The sequence below is a fragment of the Girardinichthys multiradiatus genome, chromosome 2, assembly GCF_021462225.1.
Source record: "Girardinichthys multiradiatus isolate DD_20200921_A chromosome 2, DD_fGirMul_XY1, whole genome shotgun sequence".
Taxonomy (NCBI): domain Eukaryota; kingdom Metazoa; phylum Chordata; class Actinopteri; order Cyprinodontiformes; family Goodeidae; genus Girardinichthys; species Girardinichthys multiradiatus.
The window spans coordinates 37,591,197-37,616,264 of record NC_061795.1 but is presented as its reverse complement, the minus strand read 5'-3'; the positions used below and the strand labels follow the sequence as shown (position 1 = coordinate 37,616,264).

The 25,068-nt window shown below is 37.0% G+C and overlaps 1 protein-coding gene across 2 annotated transcripts; it reads left to right on the top strand.

Moving 5' to 3' along the window:
* The first annotated feature begins 15,603 nt into the window (after positions 1-15,603).
* Positions 15,604-24,755, top strand: th (tyrosine hydroxylase). Of its 2 annotated transcripts, XM_047383545.1 has the most exons (14): positions 15,604-15,802; positions 16,033-16,128; positions 16,237-16,440; positions 17,307-17,481; positions 17,587-17,675; positions 17,809-17,876; positions 17,975-18,025; positions 21,002-21,147; positions 21,249-21,384; positions 22,314-22,383; positions 22,474-22,530; positions 22,616-22,711; positions 22,803-22,936; positions 23,963-24,755. In XM_047383545.1, the coding sequence occupies exons 1-14, from the start codon at positions 15,719-15,721 to the stop codon at positions 24,120-24,122; spliced, it is 1,566 nt and encodes a 521-aa protein (XP_047239501.1). In that variant the 5' UTR covers positions 15,604-15,718; the 3' UTR covers positions 24,123-24,755. The 2 variants fall into 2 exon arrangements, with proteins under 2 accessions (XP_047239501.1, XP_047239491.1); XM_047383535.1 differs by lacking the exon at positions 16,033-16,128 and having other exon boundaries at positions 15,605-15,802.
* Positions 24,756-25,068: the final 313 nt, after the last annotated feature.

The window sequence follows — 25,068 nt, the reverse complement described above, 5'->3', positions numbered from 1 at the left end:
CTCTGTTTGCTATCAACCACTGTGTAGTCTGCTCACTTGAGAGGAAGTGACACCACTGGAGCCCCTCAGGGTAGGATTGTTGTGACCAGGCTCTGTCCCTGTCACACTGTGACATTTACCAGAATGGTCTGTACTCACAGAAGAAATCAGATGTGATTGCATAGCATTTGGGATGGAGCAGAATTTGAGAAAGGAGAACAAAGTTGTTGTTAATTTAAATTCGATTAACGGGAAGACAGCATGATGTGGATATTTATGTTATTAATTAAAATAAAAATAGAAAAATGACTTCAAATAAATAATAAAGATTTTAATTAATTGGTGATCTTCTGTTAGAGTCAGTAGTGTGGTAATATTTTTCAAGACAATGGAAAACACCTACAAAGATGCAAATTCTCATATATCACAGTCTTCACAGGGTGCCTTTCTTTCCTGTCCGTCCTTCTTGTGGGCCGAGGTGTGCACTGGGCTCTTCAGGTGTTCTTCAAAATCTGAAAATGAAAAATATCTTCAATAGTTGTCTGTGCATTAATTTCAGTTTCAATGTTTTCAAATGTGTGCTTTGCAGATGATACTGGAAAAAAATATATAAATCATCAAAGTCAGCCTAACTGAGACACTGAATGAAAAGAAGGCAATTTGCTGAAAGAGCACTTCAGAATGAAGTCAAATTTAATGATCCACGTTTTCATCACACATCCCTTGTTTTTCATCTGAATGAACACATTGTTGGAAGCTGGAGGACATACAAAAACCCATCCCAAATCTATGATTTGCTGTCTCTAAAATGCACTGATAAGTTTATATCTCCAAAAATAAATAAGTCCTTCTGGAAAATCCTGTATTGATCAGCTCCATTTAACTGTACCAAACAGAGATTGAGACTGTTTGTCTTCTTTTTAAGAGCTTTTTCTCTAAAACACTGTAAAATTGCTTAAACAAGGAGTTTGAAGTTATTGAACAACTTCTAACTTAATGTATATGGGTCTGCAATATATGCTTAGTTAAGCTGCTCCAGGGCACTTCTCTGAAACAATGTGCTCATAGGTGTGTGCAGAAAAAATAAAAAGGAAAACATGCTGAATTAAGACAAGAAGAAGAGCTATTTGTGTATTGGTAAGTTTAAAATATGCTTTAACAAAGCTGTAAACAGTCTTTCTGCTGCTGTCACAGAATCATCTCCACAACATAGGTCCTTCACATTTGATTGCAAACAATTAGAAATTAATTGTTGTCTTGTTTCACACTATGTAGCAATAGAGGTCCCAGTGGTCAGTGGTTACTTTAAATGCAGCAGCTGTTTTCCTGTATCTTCCCCCAGATCATGGAAATATGTTTAGTGTAAAGTTGAGCCTTTGTTAAGCTGCTGGAGTCTACAGAGGTCTACCAAAAGAAATAGCTCAGTGGCACTGATTATTTATGACACTACTGTTCCTTTTGTTGCAACAACCTAAAACATATTCAGTCAAATAAATTGAATGATTTGGGAGCTGGATCTTGACTTGGCCATTCTAACACAGGGGTATGAATTTAAATTCATGTTTTACTTCAAGAATTGGGAGCAATGGTTTCACAGCCAGTTGTCAGTACAATGTGTCCACAACTTTGCTGCACACCTGAACAGTTCCCAACAATCTCTTTCTGTTCTTACACATTAAAAGCTCAAACAACAGATTAAGTTAAAAGTAAAGAATCATTAAATCAAAACAAAATATCTATTAGAAAATTCACATTAAAACAACTGAGCTTCTGATTAGTTACAGTTTTTTGTGGCAAACTACAGACCTTTAGGTCTTTATCTCAACAATGGCTTTCTTCTTGTAATTCTTACATAAGCTAGAGATTTATGGAGTGTACAACTAACAGCTGTTGCCAGATCCTCCCATCTGAGCTGTGGATCTAGGTAGCTCCTCCAAAGTCACCATGGGTCTCTTGGCTGCTTATCTCATTAATGTTCTCCATGGCCTGGCTGTTTAGTTCGACAGCCATGTATTGGTAGGTTTAAAGTTGTACCATAGGCTTTTTCTTTTTGGAGAGGATATACTCCGTGAGATATTCAACGCTTGAGATGTTGACTTTAAAATCCTGCACGGCCTTACCCCTGACGTGGTGTGTTCCTTGGTCTTCATGATGGCGATGATTCACTAATGTTCAGGGTAAAAAAGGGTGAATTCAAATGGGCACCATACTTGCTAAAACCAAATGAAAGCTGAAACCCTTCTTTGAAATGGATCTGAAAAATCGTTTGTTTGTTGAAGACATTGAGTCAATATATTTACCAACAAAGCTAAAAGCACACGCTGCTGTGTGACCTCGGCCAAGGGACTCTCATTAAGGCCTCTATTGTTTTGCTTGCTCACACACATTCACATAAAAACCCAATAAGGAAAAGAATTGACACCCTAAGAGTGGATGTGATGACAGCCCTCGTCCCTTTCTTTGATTGAACAGTGCCCGCATCGGCCGTACTCATCCCGCTTGGGTATTGGTTTTGTGAATGAAGTGGCCAAACTCCCAGCAGGTTGTTTTGATGCAGCTGGGAGGAGAGGGCAGCCGTCCTCTGCTTGCATGCTCTGTTGTCCATTAAGACCCTCTCCTGGTAACACATGGGTAATGGCCTATCCATACGCCATAATCAGACATAAAAAAAACTTACCGACTGTAAAAAGCCATCAAAATCAAACACACAACCAAGTGCGCACGGTTAGCCTCTACGTTGACGCAGCTGTGGCCATTATTTTCAGGAGGGGATGAGGGGTGAAAAACAAAGAGCTGAACTATTAATACATGCATTACAAATTTAGAAGAACCACTGATCCAACTTATGGCAGGCGGACTTTTCTACTGGCGCTTTGAACATTTTGAGTGCAATTTTCTTTAATCTGCAACAATAAGCAATATCTATCAGAGCGTCCTGTTTGTTTGTTGTGTTTTCCTCTGCCTTCATCATTTTTTTGAATCCACCTTGACAGTTTACCAAAAATAACAACCCATGACACCTACTATCACATGCACAGACCACCACAAAGACACTTTTTGTGTCTTGTGACTTTCTTCCCCCTATAATTTAACTCTCAGAAAATGTGACAAAGAAACAGGGTTTATTCAGATTTTGACAGTTGAGGATTTTTTTGTCAAGGGCACATTTGCTCTTTTGTCAGGTTTTAATCCTTTCTTTTGTTATAAACATAGTTTGAGTGGTTCAGTGATGCTACAAGGTTTACTGTATAAAATCTGTATTTTAGTAAGAAATCGGGTGCATGTTTTAGAGCCCTGCAGGAACGTCAGCATACCCACATTTATTTCAACTTGACACAAATGAACGTTTTTTAAGCCAGAAACTAAACTGTGATATGAGTTGATTCCTTACAGACAGTACAAACGTCTCCACAGAAAATAAAACACTAATTATTGTTGGCTCATGATTCATTCAACATGATTGCATTTATGTTGTTAAAATAAACATCAGAAATTATCATAAGGATTTGATGTGTTAATGAAAAAGTTTCGAGGCACTTAAAATGGAGCTTTCAACTTGCTATTTATTTTTGCTGCCGGCAGAATTTTTGCTAGTGATTCCAATGAGAAAATGATTCCATGGAGGTGGTGAGAGAGCTTATTTTTTATATAAAAAAAGACAGAAATAAATTTAATAATAATAGATTTAATTGCAAAATCAGTTAAAGTTAAATTAAATTAAAATATTTATTTATATTTATTTTAATGTGATAGGGTGGACCAGTCACATTAGCCTTAAATGAGAGCTGTTGAATTAAATCAATACTAACCATTTCACCAGATTCAGACAGCAAATATTTTTAATTTGTGTAATAATCGTTTGATAATGCTACCATTGCCTAAATTTCAGCTACCATTTAAATTGACATTGCAATAACAGAATCTGGCTGATTTATTTGCAGTGATTTTTTTGAAATCACAAACTAGTTATTATGAGGTGGCTAAACATAACTTGTCTTCATTACATAACAGGAATGTTACAGTGCAAAAACAAATGGTTCTTGTGCTATACCTGGTTTCATCTTCTAGTATTGCCCTCTTATCAAATAGGATCAAATGGTAAATGATTTGATGAAATATGCTATTTAACAGTGACTTCTTCAGCTTGAATCAGTTGTCAGTAGCGCTTCTTGTTTGTCATCCTCTGACTTGTAGTAATCAAACTTCTTTCTATCAAAAGGTACAGCTTTAATGAAATAGTAAATGAAATAACCAGAATTCAGGATAGAACTATCTTTGTTAACTTTGGATGATGAGACATAAAAAACTGACAGTAAAATGTTTTAAGCATGTCCTCTTTTGGCTTCTGTGCAGTCAATTACAATAAAAATGAAATATTACATAATTAATGAATTAATTGTGAATTGAAAAATATCCAGTCAAACGTTTAATTGTATTTTAGTTTATGTCTAGTTGTCACCTGACATAAAAATCTAGCAACCCCCTTAACATCTATACACACTCATTCTGAAAATGTCTCACATGTTCACTGCATCAAAACCGAAGACTGAGCACTGCTTGGTATTTCTCTTAAAAATGCCTTGATTTAATTTTCACACACTTTCATCATTAAAGGTTATAAATAGTAATATTATATTGAATTCAGACTATATTCACCCCAGCTGTTGGTCTCAGCCCTGGTATTCAGAAAATACAGTCATCAGCTATAATTTAAAACCACAGAACAGACTGTGCAGGTGTACAGCATCCATACTTAAGTATATAAAAACTTATTTTTGTATTGAGCTCCTTTGGTAATTATTATTTTGCCAAACTTCCTCCAATGTTGCTTTGGTTGCTTGAGATGTATTATAACCTAAAATAACACAAAAACAACAGTTACATTTCCTTCTGGTGACACCTAAGTTAATTAAATAGTGACAGGCTGCATCACTGCAGGTGCAATTTATCTGCAACTCAACATGCTTGCTTTTTCTTTATTATTATGAGCTGCAGTAACGTGACCCTTTAGGCAGCTATAGATGACAGGGGCCCATTAAGCAAAGGCAAATCTAATTAGGAGTCTCAACAGCCACAATGCCCTGTTCCACTGCTGGAGGGAAAACAGACGATGTTACATCAGTGACTTGGCTCTGTGACCCCAGCATCACCCAGTGAGCTTAATTGTAGCACCAAGTTTTTGCTTTTCTGCTTAGTCATGGGGTTACGTTGGGACGGGTGTCTCTGGGGCTTAAGTTTTTCACAACTTCATTAACTACCACGGCCAAAAGAAATTTTCAAACACAAGATAAATGAAAAATAAAATTAAACAACTGAAAGTTAAGATAAACATGTACAGCCCCATGCAACCATGAGCTGAACAAAGCAGAACTGAATTCACTACATGTGATGAGAATCATCAGACTGCCCCAAGTATCTAACTGAAATCATTACTAATTACATATAATTTATAATGGTTTTTTTTTTTTTATCCTGCTGGGCACGTCTAACAGGAAAAACACCAAACATATTTGGATGCATCCGGACATAAATCCAGCTTATCAGATATGACATTTAGAAAATAACAAATTACTTAAGGAACAAAGAAGAAAGAGCTGCACAGCATGTTCAGCCCAAAGCAAGCGATACTGGCTAGTGGATAGCCATCAATGAAAAGCTTAAATAGTTCCAAGTCACAAGATCCTTTTAACTGTTTTTAAAATTAACTGGTGGGAAATGTTAAAGTGTTTTAATTAAAAGTCCCAGTTGATGCATTTTATTCTTCACTTATGTCTTCTTATAACCAGGACCCGCTGTTCTTTTCATCCATCTACAAACCTTAACTACAACATATAATGGGCAAGATAATCAGCCCAATTAACCTGCCCTGTTCAGTTATAATAGACTCACAGCAAATTACATTTGAACATTGTGTGTAATCAAGGCTGTCATAGCAAGTGTACAGCGCCCTCCGCAATTATTAGCACCCTTGGTAAAGATATTTCAAAATAAATAATACAAAACACACTTTTAATGTAGTGGCATAAACTCAAAATAAAAAAGTGAAAAAAATAATAATTTAGCGTTTATTTGGATTTCTAGATGGGATTTTTTTCCCTCGCTGAAACAGTGGGGGAAAAAAATCCAATATAGGAAATTACTGTGTTTACCAAAACCAATGGTGGAACAATTATTGGTACTTCAGATAATATCTTGAAAATAAAATGAATGGAAACATTCTTTTATTTTTGCATTCGGTTTAAGAAGGTCAGAGAGTTGAAAAACGTTTAATTAATAATTCCTGATTTCTTGTTTCGGTAGGATATACATATGATGTGGCACTTTTCTTAGCCACTCTTCAAAATGGGAAGGACAAGATAACATGCCATTCTGGTAATGCAGATCTGTGTTGAAATCTGAAAATAACTGAAAGAAAGTAGCTTCCATTTGAACTTCCCTATGAAAATAATAATTACAAAGTTTTATAACTATAACTGAAACAAGCAACACTGAATGAGAAACCGAGTTTTTATTTCCACCATTATTAACCTTATTAAAGTGCATGGCATCATAAACTCTTTAAAGTGCAAAGACCTTTTCAATAAACATCTTATGGCATCTGCCAGAAAACTGAAGGTGGTTTGTATATTGTAAATTTTAGCATTATAGCTGTCCAAAACATATCGCCTAATTAACACAGAAAGGGTTCATGAGACACAAAATTAACATTTTTCCATGGCTGTTGTAGGGGTAATTATGGTGCAAATGATTTCAAATACAAATCTTTAAGCTAGTAGAAGAAGTAATATGCATGGAGGGTTCTGTATGCTTACTTGTGGTAGTGAATTATGTGGAATTAATGGCAGCTTGCTGGTTATGCTAGATGGTCATGTCACAGACACAGCTGTGTCACTGTGTAGTTACCGGCCACCGTGGCACAAAAATGATGAGGACAGTCGTCACAAGCCATTGAGCATCAGTCCCCCAACTACTCACCCACCCGAGGAACACTTTATGCCGCCGCTGTCATTACACATGTAGACAGAAACACTGGAAGAGCACTCTGTGTGATTACTCATTCCACTTGGCAGCTGTATTTTGACACATGCAAAAACAATCACAGTCATCAGCGCAGATGCTCTGTAAAAAGAGGGGGGAGGACGTAGGAGATCACGAAGAATACACCTGGCTTTGAGATGATGTTGGGAGACTATTTTTTAAGAAAAGCATTGTCCTGTTTTTCATGCTAAGCAAACATAAATACAAACAGCCATATTTTCAGATACTGTATATATTTGATCATTTAGAATGACACTGAAGAATATTTACTGAAATGATTCATTTAAATCTCAGAACGTCCAAAGGGCTTGATGGATTTGTTTTCTTGGACTTTTCCTTCTTTGCCTGGGTGCACATTCACTAACACAATAAAATGTCAAATTAATAAACTACAATCTGGAAAGTGTAACCATTTAATAATTTACCAAATGTTGTATGTATTTGTGAAAATGATTCTATTGATTTTTAGTAAAAATAGAAATAACGATGCAGAAATCATAAATGTTGAGTTTAAAAAGATCTGTTTACAACATCTTCTGTATCTGGTTTGCAGTGAGCAATGAAAAAATCTTGAGTGGACAAGGACAGCACATAATTCACTTTCACCTTAGTTTTCCAATTTCAGAGCTATTGTAATTCAACCTGGAAAGACTCACAAAGAGAAAACAGGGATGCGATTAGAAAAGTTTATTAGTGAATGTTTATATCTTTGGCGCTCGGACCCCAGTGGAAGACGTGAATGCTGAGAATGACACGCGCTTGAATGAACATCTTAGGGTTAGATTTAAAGATGTCTTCTCCCTTGGGATCCGATCCTGGTGGTGAAGTGGAGGCTTGAGGAGATTTGGAAAGGGTTTGGAAGCCAAATGGAGATGGAGTGGAGGAGGATCAAGTTCAGTTCAGTTAACAAATTTGTCACTTTAACAGTTTTGAAGCTATTTCAGAGTTTATGGGGGTAGGCTAGCTGCATTGTGGAGTACTTGTTAACACAGTAAGTCCACAGAATTTATAAATATAGAAAAAAGTTACAGAATCTTTCAGACCATCATTTCCCTGTAGAGCTTTAATCACTATCTTGGAGTTCTTCTGTGAGCTTCAGTATTCATGTTTCCGGATAAAAGGAGGTTTATGTCTATGATAAGTGACGTCTGAAAACACTAATGCAAATTTGTAACTTATCTTACTATACAGTTTCTGAAAGAGAAAATGCTACTTTGTATGTGTTTTTTATGTCTTTTACAATGTCTCAATGATTCTTGATTTATTTTCAAGATGAAAATATATCATAAACCTATTCCCTGCAGAAACTACTTAAGCATCTATATTGTTTGGGATTAACAAACAATGAACTTTTTATGACTTTTATTCTCTGAATATTGATCAAATAAACAGAACATTTTTGGGCTTCTAACACAAAGCAAGCAACTGAATAGACTAAGGGGACTTGATGACAGGGATCATGGGGGGTTACAATGTTTACAGTGTGTGTTATGGTGGTGTTTACAAAACATTATTACCATTAATAGAATACATATTTTGGATTTTTCTTCTCATCAGCTGAATGAGTGTGATGAACTCCACTAAGGTGATCTACACTGTTCAGCAGACGGTTAAAGAAAAGAAACGAGGAGGATGATAAATAATAGCCCAGCTGGCTGCGTTAGCTGCAATTAGTCCGAGTGAAGTCTGACAATAATACAGGGAAAAGCTGACACACAGCCACAATGCTGCAGCTGAATCAATACATAATTGTAATAATTATCATCCTGATGCCATTTGTGGACATGTCGACACTTCCAGAGAAGAAGAAGGAATTGGATAAACACAGAAGCTTTGACTGGCAGAGGGGTGTTGCTTTCTCTAGTGCAACATTTCTAACAAAAGGTAGCCTTGATACCTGGTGTGAACTGCAAAGGGCAGTTTGCACCCGTTTTTTATACCTGCTTCTTCCCTACAGGGTCACTGGGGGGCTGACGCCTACCTCCAGCGATCTACAGGGACAAAAATGCCTTTACATTTATATTATTCACCAACAAACGTTCCATTGAGGGTTTGTTTAGTGTTTTAAACATGAAAGCACAGTTTCACAGCTGAGATTCCAAAATTGCACTAATGTACAAATGCTATACATAATATATTATTAAAAAAATTATGACAGCAGTTTGTCAGAGTCAGAAAAAATTTATTGATGATAAGAAGCTTGTAAATTTGTCAGACACATGTTTGTTTGTTATTGCTTCAAGAAAAGCCATACACCCAGCCTGATTACCCAATATAAGTCATTTAACTGGGATCAAAACCACTGTTAGTAAGGTGTACTTTTATGTGAACTTAATATTTAAAATTCTTGAGTGAGAGTGAAAAGATTTCAATCTTTTGGTTAGCAAGTATTAGGCTGCTGATATATTTTCATGTTTTGGGATCTTATAATAGACCTAATTCCCCGTGTCATCCTCAAACAATGATTATTTCTAAAACTAAAAAAGAAAACACAAGTGCAACCTGTGTTCATGCCCTTCAAACTTTTTCACATTTCGACAAGTACCAAACAACACACTTTAATGTATTTTAGTAGTGCATACAAATGTTAAAGGGAAATAATACACTGTTTTAATTTTATTTTATTTTTTTACAAATAATTAGATATAATCTGAAAACTGTGGCTTATATTTGTGTTCAATCTTCAAATATTGTTTGCAAAACATCTCAAGCTCAGTCAGATCGAATGGATATTGTGAACAGAAATTTCCAAGTGTTGTCACAAATTCTCAGTTGAATTCAGGCCCGGGCTTTTACTGGGCCATCTTAACACATGAATCTACTTTAATATAAACCATTGTATTGTAGCTCTGGCTGTATGTTTTGGTTCATTCTGCTGGAAGTTGAACCTTTACCCCACTCTCAAGACTGCTGCAGCCACTCCCAGGTTTTCTTCCAGGACTCCTTTCATATTTCACTTCATCCATTTTCCCATCAACTCCAACCAGCTTCAATGGCCCTGCTGCAAAAAAGCATGCCACAGCATGATGCTGCCCCCACCATGTTGTGCATGGGAATGGTATGCTGAGTGTGTAGTGTTTTTATTTTTTTTTTGAGTTCACATGTTGGCAAAAAAGTTTACTTTTAGAGTCCTCTGATAAGAGCAACCAGAATCATGTGTTTGCTGTGTGCAATACATAGCTTGTGGCAAAATTTAAACCAGATTTCTACTCCTTTTCATTCACTCTTGCCCCCCTACCATAATGTTTAGATTTGTGGAGTTGTCCTGTAGAGCAATTCTGCCAGCTGTGCTGTAGATCTCCGCAGTTGACCATAGGCCTCTGTTTGTCTGACTACAGTGCCTTGCGAAAGTATTCGGCCCCCTTGAACTTTTCAACTTCTTGCCCCATTTCAGGCTTCAAACATAAAGATATAAATTTCTCATTTTTTGTGAAGAATCAACAACAAGTGGGACATAATCGTGAAGTGGAATGAAATTTATTGGATGGTTCAAACGTTTTTAACAAATAAAAAACTGAAAAGTGGGGCGTGCAATATTATTCAGCCCCTTTACTTTCAGTGCAGCAAACTCACTCCAGAAGCTCAGTGAGGATCTCTGAATGATCCAATGTTGTCCCAAATGACTGATGATGATAAACAGAATCCACCTGTATGTAATCAAGTCTCCGTATAAATGCACCTGCTCTGTGATAGTCTCAGGGTTCTGTTCAAAGCGCAGAGAGCATCATGAAGACCAAGGAACACACCAGGCAGGTCCGAGATACTGTTGTGGAGAAGTTTAAAGCCGGATTTGGACAAAAAGATTTCCCAAGCTTTAAACATCCCAAGGAGCACTGTGCAAGCAATCATATTGAAATGGAAGGAGTATCAGACCACTGCAAATCTACCAAGACCCGGCCGTCCCTCTAAACCTTCATCTCGAACAAGGAGAAGACTGATCAGAGATGCAGCCAAGAGGCCCATGATCACTCTGGATGAACTGCAGAGATCTACAGCTGAGGTTGGAGAGTCTGTCCATAGGACAACAATCAGTCGTACACTGCACAAATCTGTCCTTTATGGAAGAGTGGCAAGAAGAAAGCCATTTCTCAAAGATATCCATAAAAAGTCTCGTTTAAAGTTTGCCACAAGCCACCTGGGAGACACACCAAACATGTGGAAGAAGGTGCTCTGGTCAGATGAAACCAAAATCGAACTGTTTGGCCACAATGCAAAACGATATGTTTGACGTAAAAGCAACACAGCTCATCACCCTGAACACACCATCCCCACTGTCAAACATGGTGGTGGCAGCATCATGGTTTGGGCCTGCTTTTCATCAGCAGGGACAGGGAAGATGGTCCAAATTGATGGGAAGATGGATGGGGCCAAATACAGGACCATTCTGGAAGAAAACCTGTTGGAGTCTGCAAGACACCTGAGAATGGGATGGAGATTTATCTTCCAACAAGACAATGATCCAAAACATGAAGCCAAATCTACAATGGAATGGTTCACAAATAAACGTATCCAGGTGTTGGAATGGCCAAGTCAAAGTCCAGACCTGAATCCAATCGAGAATCTGTGGAAAGAGCTGAAGACTGCTGTTCACGAACGCTCTCCATCCAGCCTCACTGAGCTTGAGCTGTTTTGCAAGGAAGAATGGGCAAGAATTTCAGTCTCTTGATGTGCAAAACTGATAGAGACAAACCCCAAGCGACTTGCAGCTGTAATTGCAGCATAGGGTGGCGCTACAAAGTATTAACGCAAGGGGGCCGAATAATATTGCACACCCCACTTTTCAGTTTTTTATTTGTTAAACAAGTTTGACACATCCAATAAATTTCATTCCACTTTATGATTGTGTCCCACTTGTTGTTGATTCTTCACGAAAAATTAGAATTTTATATCTTTATGTTTGAAGCCTGAAATGTGGCAAGAGGTTGAAAAGTTCAAAAGGGCCAAATACTTTCGCAAGGCACTGTATTTGTCTTATTATCTTACTTTTTACTGATGACAGTTTAAACAGTGCTCTGTCAGGTGGACATGCTTGATATATTGTTATATAAACCTGCATCAAATGTCTCCACAATTATTATAAGTTGATGGGATGATGGATGGAGATGAATAAAGGACAGGTGTGGCAGAAATCCTGTTAGAGATGTAAGATCGGAGCAAAGGTTCACCTTCCAGCAGAATAAAAGCAAAAGGCATCTCAAGATCACAACCACAGCTCGCCAGAATTTAATAAGCTTTGTTTGTGTTTTTTTATAGAGCTTTTCTGCAAGTGGGTCAAATATCAAAAACCATGACAAGAGCTACACTGAAATGATCAAATGGTTTAGATCAAAGTACACTGTTTCCATGTGTTCAAATGGCCCAGTCAAAGTCCAGACAATCTGTGGTCTGAGACACAGGATATGCATTTTAAATGTGAAAGTCAAGAAGAACTGTTTACCAGTAGGATTTCAATCTCAACCTAATTTGTTCAAATATATTTGGACAAATTAGGCTGACAGAGGAAAGACAAGAAGGAGGATCAATCTTGATCCTTACTATGCCTATTTAGTTTCCCTGTCATATAAGGTCTGGTATACTTGAATTAATGTGAGTTTGAGTAAGTTTAGTACATTTTTTTTATAAAAACAGACAAGTATAAAAAAAAAATCCTCAGAAGCATTTCATAAATTAGGATGGCAAACAGTACTGTTTGTTTTTTCCTTGTCGCTTATCTCTAATCTAATTTCCTCAAAATATACTCAAGCTTCTAAAAAGAGATGGAGGAAGAGGGCATAAAATTGGTAATTGTTCCTATCTCTGGATAAATGTCAAGCTTCTTTCTGTTGCTCAGCCTTTTATGACATACCACTTCCACAAAAAGGTCAAGATTAAGGGAAAAAGGCTTAAAAAACCCTTTGAAAAGACACACATATAGGAACAATGCCTTGCAAAAATATTCACACCCCTTGAACTTGCCCACATTTTGTCACATGTGTGTTTTCTTGGGGTTTTATGTAATAGACCAACACAAGCTAGCACATAATTATGAAGTGGAAGGCAAATATGACATTTTTAATTTTAGTTGTTTTTACAAATTAAAATCCCAAAAGTGAGACATTCACTTGTAATAAGCCCCCTAAATAAAATTCAGTGCAACCAAATCCCTAATTACTGAGTCCACCTGCATGTGATTTAATCTTAGTATAAATCCAGTGTCTCTGTTTAGGCCTCAGAGGTTTATACTATAGACTAGTATAATGTATTTCTTTATTGTTATATTGTAATATTAATATTATGATTTGTAATAAGTATTCTCAATTATTTATTATAAAAAAAATTTCATATTATTATTATCATTATTAATATTATTCTATACAATATAGTCTAATAATACAAAATAGTATATTTAAACTATACACCACAGATTTATTTACTTGCACAGCAGTTCTATAAAGGCCAAAGAGGTTGATTAGAGAACATTAGCAAACAAACAGTATATGTAGATACCGACCCAGCAGTCAGGTCGGTTATAAAGTTGCAGAAAACTTTAAAGCAAGGTGAGATTATAAAACAATATTCCAAGCTTTGAACGTTTCAAATAGAGCTATAAACATAGAAAGATTCCAGCAAAACAAACCAAGACATGTTTGTCCACCTAATCAGACAGGCCAGGCAAAGAGAAATAGCCTAGAGACCCATGGTAAATCTGGAGGGGCTGGAGAGATTCATAGCTTAGGTTCGAGAATTTGTTGGGTGAACAGCTATTCATGTACTCCCGAATCTAGTTGTTATGGAAGAATGGCAAGAAGAAAGCTATGTTTGAAAAAAAAACACAACAAAAAAAACTATGAGAGGTCTCGTTTGCAGTTTGATGCTGGCCAAGTAGGGGCATACTAAGCATGAAGAATAAGGTCCTCTAGTCAAAGGGGGCCAAATATAAACTTTTTGTCCTGCTTGTGAAACATCGTGTGTGGGAACCTAACTGTGCATTTCACCCTGAAAGCACAATCCCAACCGTTAAAGATGTTGTTGGCAGCACAGAGATGCTTTTTCAGCAGGAACATGGCAGCTGGTCAGGGTTGAAGCTACGTATTGGGTAATTCACCAAAACAAAAATGCCAAAGCTGTTGCTGAAGCTGCAAAAGACTTGAGACTGGTTCAGCTTCTTGCAGGAGGACTCTAAACACACTGCCCAAGCTAAACTGTTTAGATTAAAGCATATTCATGTGTTACAATGGCCCAGTCAAAGTCCAGACTGAAATAGCATTTATAATCTGTGGCTAGACTTGAAAACTTCTGTTTGTGTATGCTCACTATCCAGTCTGACTTAGCTCGAGTTGTTTTGCAACGGATGTACAAGAACATTTTATTTCTAGATGTGCAAATCTGGTATAGAAACACACCAAAAGACTTGGAGCTGGTAGAAAGGTGGTTCTATAAAGTATTATCTCAGAAGGAATACAAAGATCACACTTTTCAGATTTTTAGTTGACAATAAGAATTTTAAACAAGGTATCATTTTTCCTTCCACAATTCACAATTACATGCTACTTTGTGTTGGTTTATTACATGAAATCCTAACAAAATACATTGACGGTTGAGGTTGTAACAAGACAAAATTTTAAACGGTTCAAGAGGAGTGAATACTTTACCAAAGCATTGTAGCTAGTTTAACTGTCAGTTTGTTTAACATTTTCTTTAATCTTTAGGTTATCATTGTCACCCTCCAACATACTGTAAGAAAAAAGCACATTTTTACCTTTCCAGGGTTACATCGGTGCTCTTTAGCATTTACAGCCTGAGTGTTCAGGTTTATGTAAGAGTCACACAGGACCTCCTCTGTGTTCTCTGCTACCTTGCAAGGTCGCCGCTACTGCAGCATGTGGCCAGAGGTACACAGATAATCCCTTTACCAAATCTTGCCTGTGGGCACCGTACATCATTCACAATCATGTTAAACCACTAAAGTCGTCAGCTTAAAGTGCTGTAAATTCACCTGATGTGGTTGTTGCTGAGGTAAGATACTGGCATAGTACCTGAAAGGGGAAAAAAACAATGTGTTGTTCTCTGTGCCAGTTTGGCACAGGTGTGTGTGTGCGTATGTTTTTCTATCCGAAATCAAATCTAATTTGTCAGGAGCTGTGGAGATTGGATTGAGTTGATAAAGTGACTTAATTTTCTACAGCTGACTTTTGTTTCGTCTAACCTTTAAATAAAGCCCTGGGGTCAAAGCTTTGATTTTTGTTTAAAGACAATATAATGTCCCCAACTAATGGATGGAGAATATCTTTTTGACTTATTTATAGAATGAACACGGGTACATAAAAATGATGAAAATGGCCTACATAAAAAAAAAAAAAAAAAAAAAGATTTTACACTAAATAATGATAATATATACAAACAATTGAAAAACGTCCAACCATTTAGTACTTCCAACCTCAAAGGGGGCTTATCTAAGCTTAAAAAGGTTATATATGCTATATATAGACGGATCCAAGCGAGACTCAGTCCGATTCAGTCCACCGATTGATTCGAGAATGATTAGCACGTTTGACGTCAGAAACTGCAAAGAAATGATGCTATAAAAAGAGTAAACGTGTGTGGTAAAAAAAATGTGAAAGACCTCCCAGCACAGTCTGACAAGGTTGCAGAGCGTCGCAAACACACTTTCCCTCCTGCTACAGCTGACCATAGTGAACAGGGTGATCCTTCAAGGCTTAAGATGCCACTTTCAAGCAGCTCCACGTCCTCCACCAAGACTCTCCGCAGAGCGACGTCCGAGCTGGAGAGGTCGGATTCTATCACGGTAAGAACATTTTGCAAAACTTAATATTGTTCACTTAGAAGCGACTTTGTGTGTTTTTGCTCTGGCAAGTTGTCAAAATTTGGACCACTAAATTTGTATAACGCTGCGTAAAACTGATCTTTACGCAACACCATGCAGTGCCGAGGGCGCGTAAAGTGTTGTATCTAAATACATAAAATCGCCATCCAATCCTCACTGCAAAGAATGCTAAAATATGCGCTGTGCTACAGCTATGTTGTAGGATTTACCTCGATTGTATTGCTGTTCCAATGCGCATTTGGAGATGTAAAGTGTTCCCGTCAAATACCGAAAGAGACATCCTAAAAGTAAGAAAAGATAAACAGCTACCTGTCCTCATGTTGTGTGCCTGCGTGTTCTGCCTGGGAGATTCAATCATATAATGCAGGAGTTGGATATTTCTGCTCCTGTAACAGTCTCAGAAATTCATCGGCAGACGGCAGAGTTTGATCGATGATGCGCGGAAGGAGCGGGAAGCGGCGGCGGCAGCGGCGGAATCAGCGGAGGCCACGGAGCAGATCGTGTTTGAGGAGGAGGACGGAAAGGCGCTTCTCAACATCTTCTTCACTTTGAGGAACTCGAAATCACCTGCGCTTTCGAGGACACTCAAAGTCTTCGAGGTATGAAACTGGTTCATAAGGGACCTACGAATTTAACTCAAGGTAACTTGTGGCTGTATTAGGTAGTTTAATCTTTATTTTGAAAAGCGCTTTATATATTACTACCAACCCACTAACAGGATCAGTTTAGACCTAAATTGTGAGAAAATTTGGAAACCCCCTCCCCCACCCCCCCAAAAAATTAGGTATAGAGGCTTTTCATATTAAAAATAGAGCTCTGCTTTTTAAAATCTTACTTACCCTAAATCTTTAAAATCATTAAAACTAAAATCCAACAGAATTCATTACCAGAAAAGGCTTAATGAAACAATTACTATTTTCTTTCTTTGCAGTTTTAAGGAACTGTCTGAAGATTAATGACAGCTTGTAGCTTATTCCAGTGATGTGGAGCAAAAACGATTAGAAAAAGGCAGTTTTATCAAATTCTGTTTTAACTCAAGTCTGAACTGGACCTTGTATAATAAAAAACAGCAAAATATGATAAAAGGTTTGAAATTTAAATTATCTAGCCAGAATTTTGGACAACTCACATGCACATTTTTCTCCTATAATTTTATGATTTATACAGGGTGCTATAGTGAGTCCGAAAGCCAGCATTTGTTACACAGTGTGATCCAGGATTACATGCTGAATCTGGTCTTTGTAACAGGGGGAAAGATGCATGTACGTAAAAATATTAGCACCATAGAACAAAACAAAGAGAGAAGAGGATTTCTTGCTAAGAAAAACACATTTTCAAATGTAATAAAAAGTTCTATGGTTTTTTTTCAACACACAACCATTACCATTTAACATTTGTCTTATAGCTATTGTGAAAGAAGAATGCTTGTTCCACTATTCATTTAAGTGTGCTGACTCCATTTTAGACATTTGAAGCAAAAATTCACCACTTGGAGACTCGACCGTCCAGAAAGCTGAGGGAAAACCTTGAGGGCCTGGAGTACTTTGTTCGCTGCGAGCTGCATCTCTCAGACGTCAGTACTCTGGTCAGCTCTATTAAGAGAAACGCAGAGGATGTCAAAACCACCAAAGAAGTCAAATGTAATTCTGTATTTTTACCTAATACAAATCAGATGTTTTGCTCAAATAGGAACAAATAAGTACAATTACATTACTGTTTGTTCTTTCCACTGCTTTCTGTATTAGTTCACTGGTTCCCAAAGAAAATTGCAGATCTGGACAGATGTCATCATCTGGTCACAAAATTCGATCCTGACTTAGATGAAGACCATCCTGTAAGTAATGCATTTGCCAGAAGCAAGGAAGAGCAGGACTACAGCTCACAGTACAAGGGCTGTTATGTTTTCTACCATTATGTCATAACACAGACAATCTGACCAGTGTTTTTGATATATTGGATTTGACCAGGGCTACAGAGACCCCACCTACAGACAGAGAAGAAAACTGATCGGGGACATTGCTTTCACATACAAACAGTGAGACATAGCAGTTTGCCTGAATACTGTAGAGACAAACGTAAATATAAACATACTTTTAGAATTGCTGACAAATCTGTATATATCTGTGTCTGCAGGGGGCAGCCAATTCCCAGAGTGGAGTACACAGAGGAGGAGATTGGCACATGGTAAGAACTGGTTGAAACAACAAATCTCAATCAAAGCAGAATTTTCTTTTAGTCTGATTATAATCATATTTTTTGATAGTCAAAACATTGTTTTTTTACATTCGCTCCCACTGACTAATTTCAATGTTGTCTCTGAGGGAGCTAAAGCTTTAACAGTGGCAGTTTTTGATATGTGCGATGTGGCTTTTTACCAGTGTTTCATGCCCTACAGGGCACCAAGAGGTGAAAACCAACAAACCAACCAAAATAAACAATAAAAGGTTGTTTCCAAATTACTTTTCTATAGCGTATTTTCACTTCCAGTTAATGGGAGTAGGCCCCCTGTGGTATTTAAACTGTAAGCACTCTAAGAAAATGTTGCTGTATCACTAACTGGCTGATGATACTGAAGTTTTTAGGAGTCTGGACTCTATCTATCTATCTATCTATCTATCTATCTATCTATCTATCTATCTATCTATCTATCTATCTATCTATCTATCTATCTATCTATCTATCTATCTATCTATCTATCTATCTATCTATCTATCTATCTATCTATCTATCTATCTATCTATCTATCTATCTATCTATCTATCTATCTATCTATCTATCTATCTATCTATCTATCTATCTATCTATCTATCTATCTATCTATCTATCTATCTATCTATCTATCTATCTATCTATCTATCTATCTATCTATCTATCTATCTATCTATCTATCTATCTATCTATCTATCTATCTATCTATCTATCTATCTATCTATCTATCTATCTATCTATCTATCTATCTATCTATCTATCTATCTATCTATCTATCTATCTATCTATCTATCTATCTATCTATCTATCTATCTATCTATCTATCTATCTATCTATCTATCTATCTGGGTGATAGAAAGGGAGTCTTGTCGTCTGCACAGCCCGTTAATATCCTGCTTTGGTCCTGGTTGTGAATGCCAGAATGCAGGTTTTCATTGGGAATGTTAAACTAAAATGAAAAAAGAGAGCAGGGATTGCTTATTTTGCCTGTCAGTGTTCATAATGTCATTGATTGATTGATTTATAGGTATTATAAGTCATGAAATCTCATGCAAAGAGATGGGTAGGGTGGCCAAAACTGTTACTTAAGTAAGAATAGCACTACTTCATCATATGTTTACTGAAGTAAAAGAACATCCAATACATAAAAGGCTTAGTAAGAAGGCTACTCAAGTACTAAGTAATCTGATTTAATATTTAAAAATGATGTTATCAGACAGACAAAAATATGAAGTTATGTGCAAACACTGGCATTTAACTCTGGCTTTTAACATAAAGCTTTTGAAACCTACACTTACAGTAGGTAGTCTATAGATGTTAGAACAGGGTAAAGTACTTCTAGTGACAATATCTACCGTTTACAGTATATTCTATTGACCTCCAAATGGTACAGCAGGCTCAGTAGATAAAAAATAATATTAAAACAATGAAGCTTGTGTACAAACAAGAAGTCTTACTTAAACATAAACTAGATGCGAGTTGGTGTCTGTTGCTTTTTTGGTTGAAAAAAGGGTTTGTTCTTCATTCAGTAAAGTTACTAGACGTGGTAGAATAGCTAAAAATTGTTCTCAAGGAAGAATAGTGTTCCTGCCTCATAATACTACTCAATTAAAAGTGAAAAGTATGGTGCAGTAAAACTACTCATAAAAATACCAGTTTTTCAAAAGGTTGCTCAAGTGAAAGTAACGGAGTAAATGTAACTAGTTACTTACTACCCACCTTTGCTCATCATCTTTCCTTTAGCTCTGTCAGCTGGCAAATCCTCAGCTTCATCAAGCATTCTTAACTCCTCCCCATCCATCCATCCATCCATTCATCCATCCATTGTATACCCACCTAATCAGTGCAGAGGGCTCAAGGAGTGCTGGAGTCTGTGTCCAGCAGTTATTGGGCAAGCAATGTGGTACACCTCTGGACAAATGGCCAGTCTTTCATACCGTGCACACACAGACATACACACTCAGACCTAAGAGAAATTGAGATTGGCCAAATAGCCTAATAACTATGCATGTTTTGGACTGTGGGAGAAAACTAAATTACAATGAAAAACCCTATGCATGCATGGGAAGTATATGCGCACTCCATGCAGAAAGGGCCCCGTCATTACACATAGTATACCACAATCCTTTCCTTTCTGAGAAAAAGGCATCAAGGGCATCATAACTAGCATCATACTCATTTGGCTTACATATTAGCTCCCCTTTCCTGCCTGTAAATCTCTTAGTCATTGTTCAGCCTTACAAAATTAAAAGATGCAAACTGTAACTCACACTCACACAACCGATGCAATCTAAGTTTTGGCTATGAAATACTGTAAATTACAGTAAATTGAAGTAAATTACTGCGGAAGCAGCCTACTATTAAAGTATATTTAAGAACAGCATAGTACCAGTATTGCTTAAAATGGGAATCGAAATTTATTATGTAATGCATGGTGTAAATTTAAATAGATAGATGATTAATCCTCTTAATGTAAAGCCAACAATTCAAAAATACTATCCTTAGTAATACGTTGACGTTAGCAAAATGTTTGATTGTCACATGTAAGGATCTCATGCTAAAGAAGGATTGTCAAAATAAAGGCTGTAAATGTTTCAAGACTTTTTGTGAACTTACACTAGTTGACCAGCAGGTGGCAGTGAATGTAGTGACATGCTTGAATGTAAGGAAATAGCTTAACCTCAACAATTTCAACAACATTCAAGCACAAAGAAGAAAATGGTTTTTGGATAGTTGTCCCCTATAGACACCACTATTCAAGAATAATTTTAACACAATTTAAAATATAATCAAAATAGTGAAGCAAACATAAGACTGAACAAGTCTTATGAAATTATTTATCAATTTAACAAGTATGTCTACATTTCACTCCTCAGCTAGTATCCTCACTATTAATGCAATAAAGCTTTAAATTTAACAACCTAAGGCTTCCTTTGTTTTTTCTTGATTTAGGCGTCAAGTCTATTCGACGCTTAGGGACTTGTACACCACCCATGCCTGCAAAGAACACCTGGAGGCCTTTCGTCTGCTGGAGAAGCACTGCGGCTACAGTCCAGACAACATTCCCCAGTTGGAAGATGTGTCACGCTTCCTTAAAGGTATCGTGTGAATGTAATCTATGAATGGAATGAAACTTAAACACAGATGTTGTGTGACTCCACAGTCCTGATGCTTTGTAAAATGTTTTGAACTCACACAGAACGCACAGGGTTTCAGCTGCGTCCGGTGGCAGGTCTGCTCTCAGCCAGAGACTTTCTGGCAAGTCTGGCATTTCGCGTGTTCCAGTGCACCCAGTACATCCGACATGCTTCATCCCCTAATCACTCCCCAGAACCGTGCGTACTCATGTGACTCCTCTGGAACATACAGTTTAAACCAGCCGTATATAAAAACTCATATCACATTTTTTTCCTCACTGTCTGACATTAAATTTGACTAAATCTTTTCTGTTGAGGTTGGTTAGGATTATCTTTTTTTTTTCTATTTGCTAAATGCCCGAAAAATTGCTATTTATTTATCTAAGCTTGCAACAAATGGGTCTTCCAAACAGACAATGAATCTAAGCTCACAGCCAAATTAGTTACAAATTAGCTTAAGGAAAACAAATTCAGTGATTTGGAGTAACCATCACAAAGACCTGATTTCAAAGCTTAAAAGATGTCTGCCAACAAAGCGGCCTACAAACTCGACTTAGTTTTACTTGTTCTTTCACGAGGAATATGCAAAACTTCCTGCAGCTAGTATGAGAAGCTTACATGTAAAAACAATTCTCTAAAAAATCTATTGTTCATTATTCGGGCATTTAGCAAAAAGAAAAAAAGTTGGTAATCCTAACTGACCTAAAACTGAAAAAGTTTAGTCTGATTTAATGTCCGAGAACAAATGGTTATGTGTCTTTCTTTGCAGTGTATGTAAACATCTGGCTTCCACTGTATATGTTTCTAAGAGGTGCAGAAAAATGTTATAATTACCGTGTATAACTTGGTAAGAAAAATGAATGTTTGATCAGTAAATGATACAACAGCAAACATAAAATAAAGAGCACAGTGGGAAACAGCCATTTTTTTGACCATAATAAATGGGAAAGCTTTCATTTGCTTCTGCAGAGTAGCTAAATCTTTGACAATTAAGTGACATTTTTGTTTTGTTTTATTTCTAACTCTTGTAGCTAAATTGAAAAACTACCAAGTGTGCATTTAGTGAAATTAACCTAAGAATTGTGTTTTTTCAGTATGTTCAAAGTTGACTTTGTGTTTATTTTCAGCGACTGCGTCCATGAACTGCTGGGCCATGTCCCTATGTTGGCTGATCGCACTTTTGCCCAGTTTTCACAGGTTAGAGTCCAATGGACTTTAAGCCGTTCAGATTATTATCTTCAGCGAGGAGCTTTTGTGTTTCACAACATTTTTGGTTGTTTTCTGCAGAACCTTGGTCTGGCATCGCTTGGGGCATCAGATGAAGACATAGAGAAACTGTCTACAGTAAGACTCTCATTCTGACTGTTAAGAAATCATTGAGAGCAGTTTATCTTGTTGACACTGTTCTCTGTGGTGTTCCTCTTACCAGCTGTACTGGTTTACAGTCGAGTATGGCCTCTGTAAACAAAACGGTGAGATTAAGGCTTATGGGGCTGGACTGCTTTCTTCCTATGGAGAGCTGGTGGTATGTTCCAGCGTGTTTGTCTTTCTTTATACTCAAGAACTGTAGATAGTGAGCGCTCGGCTGACTCCCTTCTCCCGTCACCTCCTTCCAGCATTCTCTCTCTGACGAACCGGAGGTGCGGGAGTTTGATCCAGATGCTGCAGCAGTGCTGCCCTATCAAGACCAGACCTACCAGCCTGTCTACTTTGTTTCTGAGAGTTTTCCAGATGCCAAAGAGAAATTCAGGTACATAGTTTTTTATTGAATTATAGGGATACATAAAAACATACAAAAGAAGAAAAAAGAAGAATAGAAGAAAAAGAGCAATAGGTTTTGTGAGGACAAGGTCAGAGAACAGCCAGCCAACCCTCGAGGCCACACACTTTTGTATGTCAGCCATAGCAGCCAGAAGACAGCTGTTACTAATATAGCCTTTTTACCAAGGCAAAACTCTGCAGTTTTATTTGGCAAACAGATAAAATGTTGCTCTGCAAAACAAGCAGCTTCAGTAAGTGTTTTGACACTCTTCAGTCTCCAGTGACATACAAAAAATGACATCCAAACAAGGTGATGAGATGGAGAACAGTTAGCATGGATATGTTTCAAAAAGTACAGTAAATAGGACAAAGAATATATTTGTTTATAAGGCATTGTTTCCTTTTGACAAAAGTTTAATTTAAAAAAATGCATTTATTCATAGTCAACTCAAGTCAAGTTTATTTATATAGCGCTTTTCAGCAACAAGGCACTCAAAGCGCTGTACATGAGGAAAAACATTACAATGATACAGAAAATCAAACACAGAAAAACAAATCAAATTACATTAATAATCCTTGGGAGTTTACTGGTAAGAGCTTGTTCTACTCCAATCTTTCGAATAGAGGTAATTAGCTCATTAAATCCTCTGTGGTAAGGAATTAATCCGGTGCTAGAAGAAAAATTATAATATTAATCCTTGAGGTCGCTGGTATGAGGCAGTTGTGGTCCCATCCTTCCAATAAGCTGGGTCACTGGTATAAAACATTTTTAGTCCAAACTTTTTAAATACTAATAATGTTTTGCTTTTACTGGTATGAAATTGTTGTAATACAATCCTTCTAAGAAACCTAAAAATCTCTGGTCATTGGTGTAAAAACAGCTTTAGTCAAATTTTCATATACTAATAATATTTGGCTTTTGCTGGTAATCCTTCTGAGAAATCTGAAAATCTTTGAAAAAATAATAGGTAATAGCATAGGCATCTCACTTGAATCTCTCACAAATGTTCACCAGGGCATATGTAGCAGGTATCAAGCGTCCTTTCTCAGTCAGATATGATCCGTACACGTGCAGCGTCGAGGTCCTGGACAACCCATTGAAGATCCAAGGAGGATTGGAAGGTTTGAAAGATGAGATCAAGGTGCTGACAGATGCCCTCACTGTTTTGTCATGATGACAGCCTCCGCCTGTTGTTTATTTCCTCTCTGCTGAGCTCGTCAGTGTCCATAGTGTGACGAGGCAAACAGTATATTCATATGTAAAACCCGTATGATGCCGAGTTGTTGCTGTGTGTGTGTATGAAAAGCTCCAACGATGTTGAACGCTTTGACCGGTTTGAATGCATTTGTGAAATGATGTAATGTAGTTCTACTTGACTGGAAAATTCACGCTTTAATAAGGAAATGTAATAAAATGTGCTAACATTGGAGCCACAATCATAGGGAGCTGTATTTATGAATGTAATAAATAAGAAACTCTTAAAACTTAAAATTAAGTAAATGTAATAGTTTAGTGGAGATTGTACATTTTAGTCATTTATTTTACCAAAAACATTTATTTAAATATATTGTAAGTGCTTCTTACATTATATATTTTTATGTATTCGAATAGGTGTTTGCAAATTAATTCATGTCATATTGTCCTGTATTTGCTCTTTTTGGTTTTACATTCAAAAGGCATGATAGACAAAAGTAAAAAAAAAGATACATCTAATAAGTCTTGCAAATAGGCATTGTTAACTAACTGTTGTTAGTTCCCTTGTTTTTTGCACTGTATATACTGTCAAAAAATAAATTATTTAAACAAATAAAATCGAAAAATAAGATGTTTTTATCTATATGCCACAAGAGGGAGCACTCCTACAGGTTGAATATTCCTAATTATACAGTTTAACTGTTTAACTATGGAGATTATTAAGTAAAAGGAAAAGGTTGTTATGCATTCATCTTGCCAACATCCCAAATATTCTGTTTTGCCAATAGTAATACGTTGTATTATGGCTACATTTTTTTTTACAAAATCAAATATCTAGACCACTCTGCGATGGACTGGCGACCTGTCCAGGGTGTACCCCGCCTCTCGCCCATAGACTGCTGGAGATAGGCACCAGCTTCCCCGCG

Excerpts from the sequence above, each read along its gene's own strand:
- th (XM_047383545.1), top strand. The coding sequence starts at position 15,719 with ATGCCACTTTCAAGCAGCTCCACGTCCTCCACCAAGACTCTCCGCAGA. Across the intron at positions 17,482-17,586 it reads AACCACCAAAGAAGTCAAAT|TTCACTGGTTCCCAAAGAAA; the intron begins GTAATTCTGTAT and ends TTTCTGTATTAG. Across the intron at positions 22,712-22,802 it reads CTTCCTATGGAGAGCTGGTG|CATTCTCTCTCTGACGAACC; the intron begins GTATGTTCCAGC and ends ACCTCCTTCCAG.